The sequence below is a fragment of the Siniperca chuatsi genome, linkage group LG5, assembly GCF_020085105.1.
Source record: "Siniperca chuatsi isolate FFG_IHB_CAS linkage group LG5, ASM2008510v1, whole genome shotgun sequence".
NCBI classification, from domain to species: Eukaryota; Metazoa; Chordata; class Actinopteri; order Centrarchiformes; family Sinipercidae; genus Siniperca; species Siniperca chuatsi.
The window spans coordinates 18,357,221-18,372,979 of NC_058046.1; the positions used below are offsets into that span (position 1 = coordinate 18,357,221).

The 15,759-nt window shown below is 39.4% G+C and overlaps 1 protein-coding gene across 12 annotated transcripts; it reads right to left on the reverse strand.

Annotated features, from left to right (window-relative positions):
* Positions 1–32: 32 nt before the first annotated feature.
* git2a (G protein-coupled receptor kinase interacting ArfGAP 2a) lies at positions 33–15,098 on the reverse strand. Of its 12 annotated transcripts, none has more exons than XM_044196896.1 (22): positions 14,503–15,096; positions 11,417–11,550; positions 10,923–11,035; positions 10,654–10,759; positions 10,453–10,539; positions 10,216–10,346; positions 10,013–10,107; positions 9,658–9,703; positions 9,263–9,268; positions 9,125–9,173; positions 8,955–9,027; positions 8,713–8,810; positions 8,489–8,600; positions 8,264–8,400; positions 8,025–8,174; positions 5,692–5,940; positions 4,717–4,806; positions 3,091–3,173; positions 2,726–2,917; positions 2,338–2,469; positions 1,731–1,794; positions 33–1,444 (listed from the first exon to the last, which is right to left on the reverse strand). In XM_044196896.1, the coding sequence occupies exons 1-22, from the start codon at positions 14,552–14,554 to the stop codon at positions 1,232–1,234; spliced, it is 2,412 nt and encodes an 803-aa protein (XP_044052831.1). In that variant the 5' UTR covers positions 14,555–15,096; the 3' UTR covers positions 33–1,231. The 12 variants fall into 12 exon arrangements, with proteins under 12 accessions (XP_044052831.1, XP_044052830.1, XP_044052840.1 ...); XM_044196895.1 differs by having other exon boundaries at positions 9,125–9,176; XM_044196905.1 differs by lacking the exon at positions 5,692–5,940 and having other exon boundaries at positions 9,125–9,176; positions 14,503–15,098.
* Between the last annotated feature and the right edge of the window lie 661 nt (positions 15,099–15,759).

Below are 15,759 nucleotides of genomic sequence, written 5' to 3' on the forward strand. Positions count from 1 at the left end.
ATAAATACAAAATCTGGCAAACCACAAAAGGCTATAATTATAAATTAAGTTTATTTAGAAAATAATTATTTTGCAAAGTGCAACTGAACAGCTGCATCACATACAGTACATCCCTGCACTCCATTCAGATACAGAGAGGGACATTATCTTGATCAGATTTCAAAATACGAACTCTGAAACATTTGGTGAGGATGAACGCTGGGTTGCACAATTATACAGGAGACTTCTAGAGTTCTATCCCATATGTTGCACATTAAATACAAAACTAGCAGCAACAGAACAGAGCACAAAACACATGGACATACACACAGTATGGCTATTAGCTGCAATGGCACACAAGACCGCAGAATACAATGCAGTGTGGAGCCTGTTAGAAACACACCAAATCATTTTAACTTAATACATCATCATCTTGGTGCTGGTGAAGAATATAACTTTGCCCCTGAACAAGTGTTATTTGCATTCACCGACTTCACAAATAGGCATTCGTAAATAGCTGCAATAAGTGCACTGCAGACTGGATTACACTTGGACAGGGGACAAACCATATAAATAGCTTTTTCGATGGAGAAACATTAGCATTGCAGAGCTACAAAGTGTGCATAAATGAAGTTCCCAACATTAAATTTAAGTTAACTAAATGGTCAATTTGTTTTTGAAGATTAAACTTTACAGTATGATGATGCTTGCACAGTGCAATTAATGAGAGGAAGTTACTTTAGCTATAAGCGTGTTAGCAATAGCATTCAATGACTCATTTATGGCTTTTCAGCATCCATGTCTGGCTTTGGACTGATAACATTAACCAATATCATCATGTGGATTTATTGTACTGTGCTTAATTCTTTCTCTCAATAAAAGGTATTTACATTATGGACTGATTCAAGATTATTTGTAAGTAAGAGTGAGTTTTACTCTAATTGTTAAAGAGTTATCTAGAAACCATTACCGTTCCAAGGCCTGCTAGCTAAACATGATTTGTGGTTATTATTTTACCTCAAGAGAAATTGTGCTATTACAACAGCTGGGTATCCCTAAGTAAAGCTGCTGACCTTTTCCCTTAACACTCAGATTTTGTTCAGAGTTGGCTTTAAATATTGTCAATATTTATTCATAAATTAAAAAAAACAACGCATGCATATACCACAAATACAAAAAACAACAAAATCATTAAAAATATATATAAGAACAAATCTGAGATGCCGATGGCTTTCCAGCCATGTAAGTGCTGTTAGTTGGTATTCTCCTTTGTGGTGATGGTGACAAGCTGCTTGGCTGCCTTGGCAATGTCATAAGCACATTGGATGACCTGCTGGGTGACCAGCTGCATGTCCGGTCCTGGGCAGCCCTCTGAAGGCACCGCCTTCCTGCACTCACTCTGAAGCCGGTACGCACTGGAGGTCAACAAGCGCAGAGAGCCTCTCACAGTCTCTGAGCGTGGCTTCTGCAAAGGAAGGTTAAAATATCTTAATACTAATACTCTCTTTTCTTTTAACACACTTAAGAACATGTATATTCAACACAAGAATATATACTGTACATTTAGGAGAAATTCATTGCTTTTTAATTTGAGTACAGAAAAAAGTAAAATAATACATCAGGAATTGGCACAACTGAAAATATTGCTGCATTTGGACCTTGAAACTCAGGTTTTTATGCTTGTAATATCTCCAAAATAACAAATTAAAAAAAAACTACCTGGCTGAATATATACAAACTCGCTTCCATACCTTTGGAAAGAGGGCAGCCATTTCTGTTACAGCCACATGTATTCTTTCTGAGCAGGGTATGAAGCTGTGAGGAGAAGAAATTTGATGATGAGTTCAACATATTGATGTCACATTCATACATATCTCAAAATTATAGAACAAATATTGATAAAATATCAATTAACCAAAAGCTCTTACATGCAAGTCAACTTACAGAGTATGATACTATATAGTATTCACAACACACCGTGCACTATCATCTTCGACTTCAGGTTAACATCAGAACATGCTATTTAACAGACACTTTTAGCATTGTTAAGTACAAGGCATTTTTATTCTATAACACTTTTAATTAAACAAAAATTATGGCTACAAAGCAGAAACAACATCAACCTGAAAAATGTTTTGCTGTCACCTAAATATCAAAAGCAAATCACTACATAGATGTAACTATGTGCTTGAAGAGAAAAAGATAAATGAAGTCAAGTTTCAAGCATTCAGCAGCACATCAAAGAAAAAGAGATAGCTTGTTAGCACGTGAGACAGAAGAAAAAGGGTGAGGCAGATACTGTGTGAGGGAGAGGAAAATAAAATTGTGCCTGGGAGGCAGGGACAGAGGCCAGAGTACCAGGAGGTGGGGTCAGGGGACCGGAGGCTTAGCGGCTGAAGGGGAGTGGGGGCCTTCTCGGCCCAGGGCACCAGAGTGCTGAAACATCCCAGGCTGTGCCTGAGCCGACGCACACCTTCGCGCTCACATGGTCTGCTCACAGGGGTGAGGGACGGGGACACCGCAACACCAAAACAACATCATAACAGCGGAGCAGAGTGGAAATACAATGAGGGGGAAGAATGAAGATAACAGACAAAAAGGGGAAATGACAGGAGATAAACGCAACTACACATAAAACAGAATAATGAATGTAAGAGGAACTTAGGGTTTAAAATGGAAGCAAGGAAATGAAAGCTATAAAACAGATGCTACATTGATAAAGATCCTTTTCTCTTCAAATTCTGACCTGTCATGTTTATTCTCCTGAGCAGCTCGCAACAGCTCTTGGATATTCTTGGTGATCTGCTCGGTTTTGCGGATGACGTCCTCTGTGCTGGGAAGTGCAGGGTCTGACTCCATCTCCAGATCATCCAGCTCAGGGATAGAGCTGCCCTCCCCCAGCCAGCCACTGCTCCTCAGCCTCAATCTCCTGCACAAACTGCAGAGGGAAATTCAGAAGAAAATCCCTGATTATTGCTTTTACGCTAAAGAAAAACAGCACTTTATTTTACTTGAAAACCCTTTTTAAACTGTCTTTAGGAGTCAGAAAACTGTCTTATTGTCTTTCCCACATCACTTAGTACAAACCACCAGTCTGGATGATGCTCTTACCCTGAATCATCCATATCAGAGTCATTGAATGTGTTGTCATAGTCACTTTCCGGCATGCTGCTTTGCTTCTCTAACTTCGTGGCCTAGAAGAAAGAGAGAGGGCAAAAAATGATAATGTGTCTTGTGCAAGACATCCCACGTCTCTGACAATATAAACTAGAAACAGCTGTGGTGAAGTCCCAGTTTCAATGCTACATGTCAAATTCATCGATATACAGTAAATATACCCTTTCTTGTTTGTTGTATGTCAAATTGAAATATAAACAAGTGAAAGCGATGCTGATGACTGAATGAAACAAGCCAATAAAGCTGTGAAGCAAGAGCACATAATCAATTTAAAGCATTCATTATAGGATTAGTAAAACAGATTATGAAGAGTTCAGCTAGTTTATTCACATCAGTATGACATAATCACTGATGCTGACATGCTTGAAATTGACCTGATCTTCTTGGATCAAATTGGATCATTCCAGCGACTATGATCATCATCAAATGTGACAATATGTTCATTTGTGTATGAAACCTTTAGAACTCCTGGAGTAAGGATTGAGTCATGGCTGACAATTAACAAAACAGTCAAACAAAAAGCCAATACTAATAATCAGGTGGCTAGAAACATTACATCAAAACCACGACACACAGGCTTTACTCTTTCTCCAAATCCAAAGGGAGGTAGACCCCAGAGGGTCATTGTTTGAGGATGGGAAGTCAAGGTTCAGATGAGTTCATAAATAAAACTAAATCACACGCAACACAACTAAATGTATCACACAAAATAGGAATGCCTTATCTTCACACCAGACAGGGTTCACTGTGATCTTAAGAGCTACATTTATAAACAGGAAGCAGAGACAAACAAGTGCACTCAAGCAAACACAGGACCTACCGCACAACACGTTCACGCCCTTTCAATCTATGTCCAAGAATCTAAACAAAATCCTCCTCTTGTATGCGGGACAAAATGCAACACAGCACACATAAGCTAGCCTTGGGAAATACGATTAGCCCATACATGTTTAGATAAATCTCTGTTCTGCCTTAACAGAGGATTTTATACAGTAAACAACTCCTTGATCACCACAGTGTTCTGTGTGTTACTGGAGGAAGTGAGAACATGCTGTTGGAAGCTCACTGTGCAAAATGGCCAAGCAAGAGTGTTTGAAATGAAAAACATTATGAGTTTAACAACTCAAAAAAGGTATAAAATATACATACTACTAACAAACTTTGTACTATCAAACTTTTTCAACATCATCTGCTACACAGGTTTCTGGAGCGAAGAAAGCAAGCATTAAAATAAATAAATTAGAATAATTAAAATTAAAGCAGGTGCTGCATCGCAAGGGCAACTTTCTGCTCAATGTTCAGCAGTCAGGAAGAGTTTTTGCCTTTACAAAACCACACAATTCAGTTGTTTAGCCGCGCAATGAGTATGATATTGATGAAGGCTGGTATCTGACGGTGATGGCAGCTGGTGGCGGGGTGGCTCATGCAGCAGGGAAGATAGAAAGCAGCATATGGAAGACAGAGAAAGATGAGGGAGGGGGAAGAGGTAGAAATGGTAAAAGGCTCCAAGTGGATTTGCTGCATCCCACAAGATGTGGGCCAAGTGAGGATGTACTTAACCTTTTGAACACTTTCGTCCTTCGACCAAGACAAGGTGGATGGAAATGAGGGGAGGGATGAAGAGGTGGTCACAAAAGCGCCCCTTTCCGTCTAAAGACAGGGTTCAAATCACATTTTAAGGACAGAGATTCCTTAAATTAAAAGATAAATGTTATTACAAACTAAAAGTGAGATGAATGAGATTATTATCCCAAAAGGCTCTTTAAACCAGTGGTGGGTTAATAGGATAATGTATATTGAGAATGGAGTTGATGGAAAACTGTATCTGTGCAATAACCATGACCATTAAGCTCAGGATTAGAAAATTCTATCAGCTGAGCGCAAGATAAATCAATGCTATGTAGACAACTTAAAAGAGCTTAGCTGTTTTTACAGATCATCATTTATTCCCTGAGCTCATAAACATTTCATCCATCAAGAGAAAAGTACCAGAAAACTATTATTCATAAGCTCAAATATAACTGCATAAATACTGTATTTGAATCAAAGAGAGAATCCAAACAGATGAGAAGATAAAGTGAGTTTGTGAAATTATCATGCATTACAAAAACACAGAGTATTTGTATGGTAGTTTTAATGCTTCATCAACATAAAACACAGTACAAACCTTCAAAGTATATCGTAATAACACCATCTCCTTGCATGTACAAATAAGTTTTGTCTGACAAACAAGCAGCACTTCAGTAAACAACAGATATATGCAGGATAATGGTCATAATGAATATGTATATGGACATGATGAGGTGTGATTTTCTGTGTCTAAACGCACGCCATTGTGCTTTTTGATGACTGTTTTTGATGCTGAAAAAAAACCACCCAGTGGCAAATGAGGAAGGAAAAACTTTTTTTTTTTTTTTTTTTTTTAAAGGCAGAGAGAAAGGTTTGCAGGACAGGGTGAAGACATGAGGGAAAGTGGTAGAAACAGGGCAGTGGAGAGGAAATGGCAAGGGAGAGCAGGGAACAGGTCTTACTTACATGAGGTGGGAAGGGTTGCAGGGTGGGGATACCTTCCTCTGGGTAGGGAGTTTCTCCTTTAGGGAGATAGGGCTTCAGGCCTGAGCCGGTCTCATACATAGACATGGGCCGACTGGCCCGTGCAGACTGCCGGCGTTTCAGGGCTGAGGGGCTGGAGGGGTCGGGGTAGTCTGAGCCGCTGGGGATCTGATAGATATTGGTTGTGACCTGCCGCCTGAGAGAGGTGTTCTCGCTTTGCAGAGAGTGCAGCTGGAAGAGACGGTCAGCAACATACTAAGAGGTGCTCTCAGCAAAGCAAGCTTTGTTCCCTGTTCTGATCCTCTTATCTTTACAGCATAACATTTCAGTTTTCATGCCATTGTTCCTCAAAATATTTGTATTATACTTTGACAGTCTGCTACTGCATGCTTAAAGTCATTTAACTCTGCCAAGGTTTTCATTTGGCAGAATAAAACATATCTTTGTGGGTATCATATTAAAAAAATTCTACCCTTTGAATCTTTGTTATTCCCATGATATAGAAAGTTCAGTCAATATTTTGGATACTGCTCACACAAAAATAGAAGTTTCTGATGATGTCACCAATATACAAAACCCGATGCTGCTTCAATGACAGTGACTTGCAGAGAAACTCTTGTCTCATGGTTATGAGCTTACAGAACGTTTACTAGAGATCAAGTATTAGCATGGCTGCAAACATTTTCCCATAAAAATCATCTTATGTTCTTCTTCAATATCCATCAAGTTGACCATCAATGTGATTGTTACTGAACATCCTAAAATCATAGGAATAACATGATTTTTTGCTTTGGGAGGGATTTTCTCTTGGTCTAAAAAAATGCAAAGCAAGTGATAAGCAAGCAAAAGATTGTTGCATAGATAAGCAACACAGCATCAAGCATCAAAGATATAGCCACAGTTCAGATGGATTGACTCAAGAATTATGAGAGAATAAGAGGCATCCAAGAACGAACAAAATCAAGAAGATTTTGTCAAGGATATAACAGTTTGGGTGAAAAAAAAACGGCCTTAAGTAATGCAACTACTTGCATTTAGTTAAAGAAAATGGCAGATCTTGTGTACTGGTCAGAAAAAGGAGTATAGTTCAGTTACTAACCTCTGCCATAATGACTGACTGATAATGTTTGGTAAAGGCTGTGATTCCAATTAAAGCTGAAAGAAAACTACATTCACAATATGGTGTGCACGTCCTTTGAAAGACTACTACAACATGTCATCACAAGCCACATGTCCTGTTTTCTGCTTAACATCTCTATCTGAATATGGTCTTTTTGAGAATCTGTTCAACTATAACCTTACCCAACACCAAATCACATCATCAAAAACAGTACAGTACGCTACAGTGCAGTATGTCTACTGCAGGGGAGTGTCACAATGACCTTGTGTGCAACCGAGAGTCACACAAACAGAATTAAGGGAGACAAATGATCTGCATGCTCCATCCAAACAGCCAAATTAAAGCAATTTTAATGTAAGAAAAAAAAAAAAAAATTCAACCTCACTAACAGGGGTTCATTTTAACAAAATAAGAAGCTGTAACATGCTTTGAACATCTGTGGCCAAAAATGATAATTTTCAAAAGAGTTTGGATTTAGCAAGATATACATTGCTAAGTTGAAGCACATTGCATACATTTGTGCAGACTCTCAAACTTAACAGTGTCACGTCTATAAACAGCAGTTTGATTTAAGAGGGTAACAATATTCCAGGTTTGTATGCTTTCTATGAAATGTGACCACTTAGTAAACTTGTCAAACAATAAATCCACATGTACTAAAGAAAATCATCCAAAAACAGTCTATGCAGTTAACACAGTATATGTGATGAAGCAAGGCACACACATACAATTTCAGTTAGTCACTATGTACTATGAAGGGATTAAAAACAACTGTCAATTACTACATGCTTTTTCTTGAAACATGCTGGTTAGTAACATTAAACAGCTTTAACTCTACTTTATTTATTACAAAAAGGGGAACTAAACTGTTTTTGTTATTAACTGGAGTAAGGGTGTGTGTTTGAAATCCACAAAACAAACACACACCAAAAAAAAGTCACAGTTTACATTCAAGCACTGAAATTGAACATGCTGGCCAAAACAGAGGGTGGACCAGCAGGGTGTCACAGCAGCCTTATCTTGCAACAGAGCATTCCTATTCAGATAGCCCAGCCCTCATTGCAACCCACAGGCTGGCCCTTCCACACCAGAGAGCGGTCGCACTGGGCAGGAGAAGAGCTCTGCTGACCACTGTGGCCCCCCCTCAGTCCGGCCCCCGGTGTTAGTGAGCTTATTGGTGGGTCACGGTGGATACCTTTTTCTGCATCAGCCTCAGCTCATCACTCAGGTTGTTGTTGGCTTTCATGAGGTGCTGGATCTTGGCTTCAGAGGCAGAGAGCGCATTTTTCACCTCCAAGTATTCTTGCATAGTAATGGGGCCATCTGAGACGTCAGAATCCACACTCTGTTGGAGAGAGGGGTTAAAACAAAACGGTAAAGGTAACTAGAGAGTGTCTGTCAGGGTTTTAATTTGTGAATGTGATGCCACAATACCTTGGTCCTATATCCTTTGCTCGAGAGGAGCTCTTGATCTGTATCCTCATCAGACGCCACACTGTCGTAGTCAGGCTGGTCATTGTCCTGGCTACAGTGCCTGACAGCCACACTCTTCAGTATAAACTCAACATTGTCTGGAATGGACACAAATAATTACTGTATATCTGCGCTACACTTGAGTGTCATTAAGATCTTGGAATAAAGTAACAATAAGATGCTGACCTTTGGGACTGGCTATTGAATTCCCCTGTTGTCTGCGCTTTGCATCACTTAATATGTCAATCACAAGAGTTGCAAATTCATGTGCATTAAATCTTGCGAGCTTCTGTCGTCCCTAAATAAGAAAAACAAAGTCGCATTAGCAGTATAAAATCTAACTTCAGAGGAAATACGTGCCGATGGAAACAAGAAAGCATTTGCGTGGGAGTTCTGTAAAGCTGACTCGCCTGGTTTCGTGTTGATGAATACTCTGGATTCACAGGAAGGAAAGGCACCACAGTTGTCTCTGTCACAAGGGTGCTGTGATTCTGTGTAGCCAACCACACTATAAATAATAGGATGAGAATGAGATCAATGGTGTCCGTTTAAGAGGTGTGAGTATAGCTGCTCAGTGTGAGGAGAGATGCCACTACAAATGTCTTCTCTGGACACAAGACAACACAGCTTTTACTGGATAATTTCACTTTACCTGCATCAGTCTCTCGTCTGTCCACCTCATCATACACATCCATGGCCAGCTCCTCGAATAAATGATTACTGAGCTGCATGAAAATTAGGAAATTACACTTAGTCAGAGTTAAGTAAAGGGAGAAAAGAGAGCTCAGTACAGTGAAACTCAATCACTGCAAACATACTTACAGACTGCAGTTTCTTCTTTGCTGTCTTGGCCAGTTCTGATAAATCTAAACTGCTGAAAACAGAAAATAACTTTCATAAACATATGCTGATGAATTGTTAGGTCGACACAGTGCACACTTCATTCTGAGTAATACTTACATGTTCCTTATCCATCAAAAGAGAGCAATGAAAAAGATCAAATGTATGATTTATAATGGGCACATTGATTGTCTACAGTGGCTGCTCTGCTTGTTTGGAATTAAGAGTTAGAGTTTGGAATAACATTTTAATTATTTGCAGCAATTACAGAGTTTTTGGGTATGTCAACTATTTCGCTGGGTCTGTTTCCTCTAACACAGATAACAGATGCTGCAGTGATCTCAATGACGTGTCCGAACAGGCCTCAGAGAAAAACCATAAACAACTGCCTCGCTGTACTCACTTTGTTGGCTGGATTGAAGTTAAACCCATTTGCTTAAGACACATGTTAATTTAAAGACAAATCACTTAATATCGACTTACATTATGTTGACTTACAGCTTATGTATTCTTACCTGTCGGCCATTTGTGGAACAATGAAGTGCTGGCCGTTTTTATGATCTGACAAGAAACAACAAGAATGTTTTGGATGACTGCCAACAACATCATCGATACTTATGGGAAATGTAAACACTTTCTATTAAGCATGATTTAGATATAGTACATAATCGGTATTCACAAAGCTAATTAAATAACATGAGCATTTGTTTTTATCTGCTTGAAGTGCCACATGGGTGAAATCAATACCAACTAGTGTCCTGTGTGCCAAGTCAAAACATCTTTCACTCCAACCACACATGCACATATTCTTTGACCCATTTCTTTTCAAACACATAGTCTTTTCAATAGTGGAACTCTCTCACTGCATACCTGGCTTTCTCCCACACAGGTAGAACGCCAGTCGATCCGTTAGTTCATACTGAACCTCCACCAATCTATCTGCCAGGTCATGGTAGCCAGCTTCCCTACAAAGGCACATGTTAAAAAACACTACATCATACTTCAAAGGGTGAAATTACAGGGCCATAACGTATTGTGTTTGAATTACAAAAAGATTATTGAAAATAACTAACCTTGCATAGTCAATGGGAGTTTTACCATTGCTGTCAGGGGCTCCAGGATCTGCCCCATAAACAGTTAATAGTTCAGCCTGAGATACTTGTCCTGCCTTTGCAGCTACATGCAAGGGAGTGTTTCCTTTTTCCTAGAGGAGGTTGATTACCATGACAAACCATTATGATCTAAAAATCAACAGAAAAGTAAATGCAAAGATGAAAATTCTGATTTTAAATACAGCGGGTGAATCTTACGGGGTGAAAAAAATTTGCTTGTGCTCCCAGGGATAGCAACCTCAAACAAGTCTCGAGGTTCCCGGTGCGTACACTTGAGTGAAGTTGCTGGAAAAAAACAAAACAACAACCATTACTAGGAATTGATTGATAAATCCTAGCAATAAACAAAAACATGTTTTAGTTTTCTTCTAACCACTGTGAGCAGATATTTCTCCTCACCTTGCTTAAATCCTTGGCTGTCAAGCTGTCATCCTCCCGGCAAGGCATGCGATGGACAAATGCCAGCATTTGATATTTGGCTTTTATAAACTCTGATTTGTTTGGGCTTTTGGGGCAACATGGAGGTTCAAACAGAAAGAAAGAGGCAATCATTGAGTCAGTGGCACATGTTAAACTTGGAAGTTTAACAATCACATTTTTTGTTTATTAAATTAACATCTTGTGAGCAAAAAATACACTGTAATTATTTTCAAACAATAATGACTCACTGCAGTTTGTCCTGAGGGTTGGCCTTGCGTTTTCCACTCATCACAGATGCAGGGTCCAGAAGAGAGTGCTCCCATATTGAATTTGCACCATTGCTGTATAATGTATGAACCATCTAGGGTGAAATGAAAATGAAAACCTGTAAAATGTGCCCCATTGATTTAGACTGTAGGTTGCTGACTGGCTGTTAACAGTTCCCCTCCTGAACAAACATTTTCTATATTTGGACAAAATCAATACACCTCAGTGGGATCTGATGCACAACTGTTGTCCACAGTTATCTTGAGCAAAGATACAGGCCTGCTGAATTTAAAACTGCAGTAATACAGATTGTGTGCAAAGGATAATGTGATCTCAAGGCATTTCAGGAGAGACAATTCAGCGTCTGAGCACTCAAACTACAAAAAAGAAAACAACTTCACAGCTGAAAGTATAAATATATGTAGCTTTACACAGGTGAATATAAATATAACATTTTCCTGAGTGGGGTTATTACCTGTAACTGCGTAGGAGGCCATGGTGTGTGCGTCAGGTGGCGGACTTGGGAGCTGTGTCTGCCCAGGCTTCGATGAACGCTGCAGCACTCGTCACAAATCAGCACGCCCCTGTTCACCGAGGCCCAGCGAGGTTCTGAGAGGGAAGAGAAAACCACAAAGTGAAAATCATGACACTCGCAGTGATCTAATCGATGAATCACGACTTAAAGATTACAGATGTCATTTAAAGGAGTATCTAAAAGTGCAATACTGTATCCTCCAGCTCTTATGGGTTTGCAGTGATTGCGCTAGAGATAGTTTAAGCTGAGTCAGTAACAAACGTATCACAAGTCATCTCCTCTCTTCACATTCAGCACGATATTCAAATCACTGACTGATGCTACTGTAGGTTGTAGCACGCCCCAGACAAACTCTTACTTATGGTGTCAAAACTATTACAGACAGGTACTTAAAGGATATGGCTGGTGAAACTCTACATTGTTCTTAACAAATCCCAGAAAAAGACCAAAACTAACAATTAATAGATTCTACTAACAAGTTTTGTCAGTGTAGCCAAAGCTTAATACAACTTATTGTTCTGTGCCAGCCATAGACTCTTAAAAACACATCAGTGAGCTACATTGTTGTACTAGGTGTACTATCATTAGATGAACTTGGGTAGTGGTTGTTAATTTTGAGTCAATCCCACATACACCATCCTGCTGACGGAAATACTCAGAAGAGCACCAAATGTGTATTAATGCATGGCTGAAAGTAGTCCCTAACAAATACACTATTTACTCCTGCTCCACTTTCAGACCAAATGCCAACAAACACAATCCAACTAGATGAAAGAAAGACAAGGAAAAAGCCAAACCCCAGTGGGCAGTAATAAGTAATAAGCATTTAAGGCCTTTTTGACCCTAGATTTAGGAGAAGCCATGCATTGTGTAAAAAGGAAGTGAAGACTAGCGATTGTAGGTTGAAGCACCTCAACCATATTGTTGAGCAATAGAGCAGCTTCCTCTTTCAAAACATTGTTAAAACACACACACACACACACACACACACACACACACACACACACACACAGAAATGCCAGACAAGTGTTGCATATTCTGGAAATGCATAATGTTAGAACTCGAGGCAGAGTGCACTTACAAGATACAGTAGACGTTGTGACCAAAATAAATGTGTTTATTTAACCTAGACTTATTTACCACACTTCATCTAATACAAATGTCAGAGTTATGCCGTCTGCTGTTTATACAGAGACTCTTCTGACAGCAAACATCTCGAGACCAAAAATACTGTAAATTCAAATGACACTCCGATAGCCAATAAACTGTTAAGCAGATTGAGTGTCTGGTTCTGTGACAGGACAGACAGTGAAGACTGTAAGGGTCTTAGCAGCAGCTGAGGTGAACAGCTGCAGGGGTTGCTGGTCAGATTCTGGCACCTGGTCCCCAGTTTTCAGAGTCTCCGCCTAACTTTACTCTCCACCAAGACCTGCGAGTTGGTGCTGACATGCCTCTTTTAAGGCCTCAACAAGTGTAAATTTAATACCACATCTTGAAACTCTAAAAATATGCACACCCAACAACTGGTAACAGTTGTTTGGGAGGGCAATCCAGGCCAGCAACTGTGGAGACCTGAGGGGTTTAACTAGTTTGAATGACATGATGAGAGACAAGGTACTAAAACTTGAATAACACTGAATATTTAGCATTCTTGTCATTGTTTTTCTTGATCTTTATTATGCAACAGACAAGTAAGCAGTGCACAGACTTTTTATATTGGTTAACTATTTCTAAATAAAATGCATTTCTAAAAACAATGTTCTACTCTTACAGTACATCACATTTAAAATACATTGTGGTGCCACAATAGAAAAAAAAATCTTCTGCATTAAAAGCATGCAGTCAATTCACTCAGCATCCTGTTTTGCTTCCTGTGCCTGCTGAAAAACATCACGTCATTTCTATATAAATGGGACTTCTGAAAGTACCTCAGACACAATGCAACTATTACTTGTTCAGCTTTCACAGAAATGTTTGACTGTAAAAGCTTAATACCATTATTCTCTCATGCCTAATACTATTTAGAACAAACAAATCTCTGTTAGAAGATGTTGGTATTGATCAGATGTCATATAATGGACACAAGTATTCATCTTCAGTATTTCATCAGCACTAATAAATCTGCTTCCAATCACTGCAGATACCATAGTACAGTGACTGGTTCAATCTGTCACTGTACTATGACAGACTGAACCATCTTTAGGATGTAAAAATGTATTTACTACTACTTTATTGACTTATTTACTTTTCACCCATCAATATTTTAAAAAACATACTTATTCTTTTTCCATATCACAGTTTGGATCAGTGGAGGAAAGAACCATACCATTAAGAGTCCTTTCAGTCAGTCATTCCTCATCAACACAATTGGTTGAATTAAATCACACATTGTCAACATGGGTTAGGCTTCTCTTTTACTACCAATATCCCTGTGTGGTGTACAAGAAGCATCATGACAGGAGACCACTGTGCCCACTGACTTTTTATGAATGATGCAGTCATCCTAGTTGTACTTCAGACATGACAGAGAGCTCACAGAGCAGTTTCCTGCTCATGTAGAATGAGATTTCATAATGGATGATTACATTTCAAATTTGCTGGAAACGTCTGCATGTTACAGACATTATTTAAAATATACATATTGTTTGTTGCCTGTGACAAACCTGCGTAAAACTGTGCAATTATGACACACATCAAAAATGCCTGCCTGATTATTTAAAGCAAGTAACACCGGATGGAAACAGTTAAAAAGACAGCTGCTTCAGGTCTAATGCATCCTCAGCATATAATGTTAGATACCCGTCAAGCACACTAACAACTCGCCCTGTCTCAACAGTACACTGCATATCTAACTTTACTTACTGTAAAGAAGAAAGCAGCGTGGGCCAGCACTGATAATCCGATTTAAGACAGAAGCGTGAAGTGCAAGGCTTTGGTTTATCGTTACAGAGCTTGAAGGACCAAACGTCAGTGAATAAATAAAGGCTAACAGCTAAACACTGCAGAGATGGTCTGAGTGTGCTTACCTGGACCACTGCAATCAGCGCAGAGCTCAGAGTTTCGCAGGCGTTTAGACATTCTTAACTCAGGAAGAAATGCCTTTTTAAAATGAGCAGTTATGTCCGTTACGTTGTGCTAACCATTGATTACTGTGTGTGGATGCCTTCCGCGTTAGCCACCTAGCTAATTAAAAACAATCCAAACAACGACCTGCTACTTCATTTAACTGTTGCTAGCCTTTTCGTTTTGGCTAGCGTTTGCGTTACAACCATTATAACGTTACCCCACAGGAGTAATGTACAATGCTGCTTGCCTGGAAGTTAGCTGACCTAGCACCTGATTAGCTAACTAGCCTGTTTGGTAGTTCACTCTTCAGTGTGCGGTAGACTACACGGAGCGAGAGCTCCCAGTGGCAGCTGCGCCTGTGACCTAATGTGTCTGGGGCAGTGCGCCCAGGGGTTAGACTCTCAGGAAATTCACTTCCTGCATAGAAATAATGCCTCCTTGCCTTTTTCTCTTGAATGAGCAAATCCCAATCGTGGCCGTGATTTTAATAGCTACAGTTCAGTTAACACCTAAATACAACACGATGTTTGGTTGAGTTTGCTGTGGGTTTGGAGGTACATAACCTGAGAGACCCAACTGAGGGCATTTAAATACACAGGGCTAACACTATACACAGGAGGTTAGTTTGATCTAATCACCTTCGTGACACGGTACACAAAGAGTACGTTTTTTAAAACTAATTATGGGACGACGCTTACTGGATTTCCATCCTTTGAAACATATTACAGGACTCTTCGCACATTAATATCACTACTGCAGTTTTACTTTAAATAACGAGAAAACAATAAATCAATATTATTACACAACTGAGGTCAGCCTTGAAACAGGATGATCAACAGATCCATGTTTGTGTTAAAAACTATGTATCCGCAGAACAGCAACAGGCATCACGCCCGCATACATTAGTAGAGTTAATAGAGCCACAGGTTATATAATATCACCTGTGATTAACATAGTTTAAGACTAAAAAGTGTCGTTTTGTACATCTCTTACACAGTAGTATGCTGGCGGTAAAGTTTCAGATTTTCACCCTCCCAGTCTCTCCACGAAACGTAAAAGCGCCGATCTCATTTCGACGTTGTAGGCATAACAGTCAGTTTATTGTCAGGATACAACATTTACAGTTATTCATTATTATTTTTAATTTTTTAACATATAGAATGCATACAAGTGTGACACGGAATCAGGTTTATATAGGAAATATATTTTGTTTGCAT

Coding starts and splice junctions, on each gene's coding strand:
- git2a (XM_044196895.1), bottom strand. CDS start 14,554: ATGTCTAAACGCCTGCGAAACTCTGAGCTCTGCGCTGATTGCAGTGGT. Junction 8,811..8,954: donor CAGACGAGAGACTGATGCAG/GTAAAGTGAAAT, acceptor TATTATTTATAG/TGTGGTTGGCTACACAGAAT. Junction 8,401..8,488: donor TTCAATAGCCAGTCCCAAAG/GTCAGCATCTTA, acceptor TGTCCATTCCAG/ACAATGTTGAGTTTATACTG.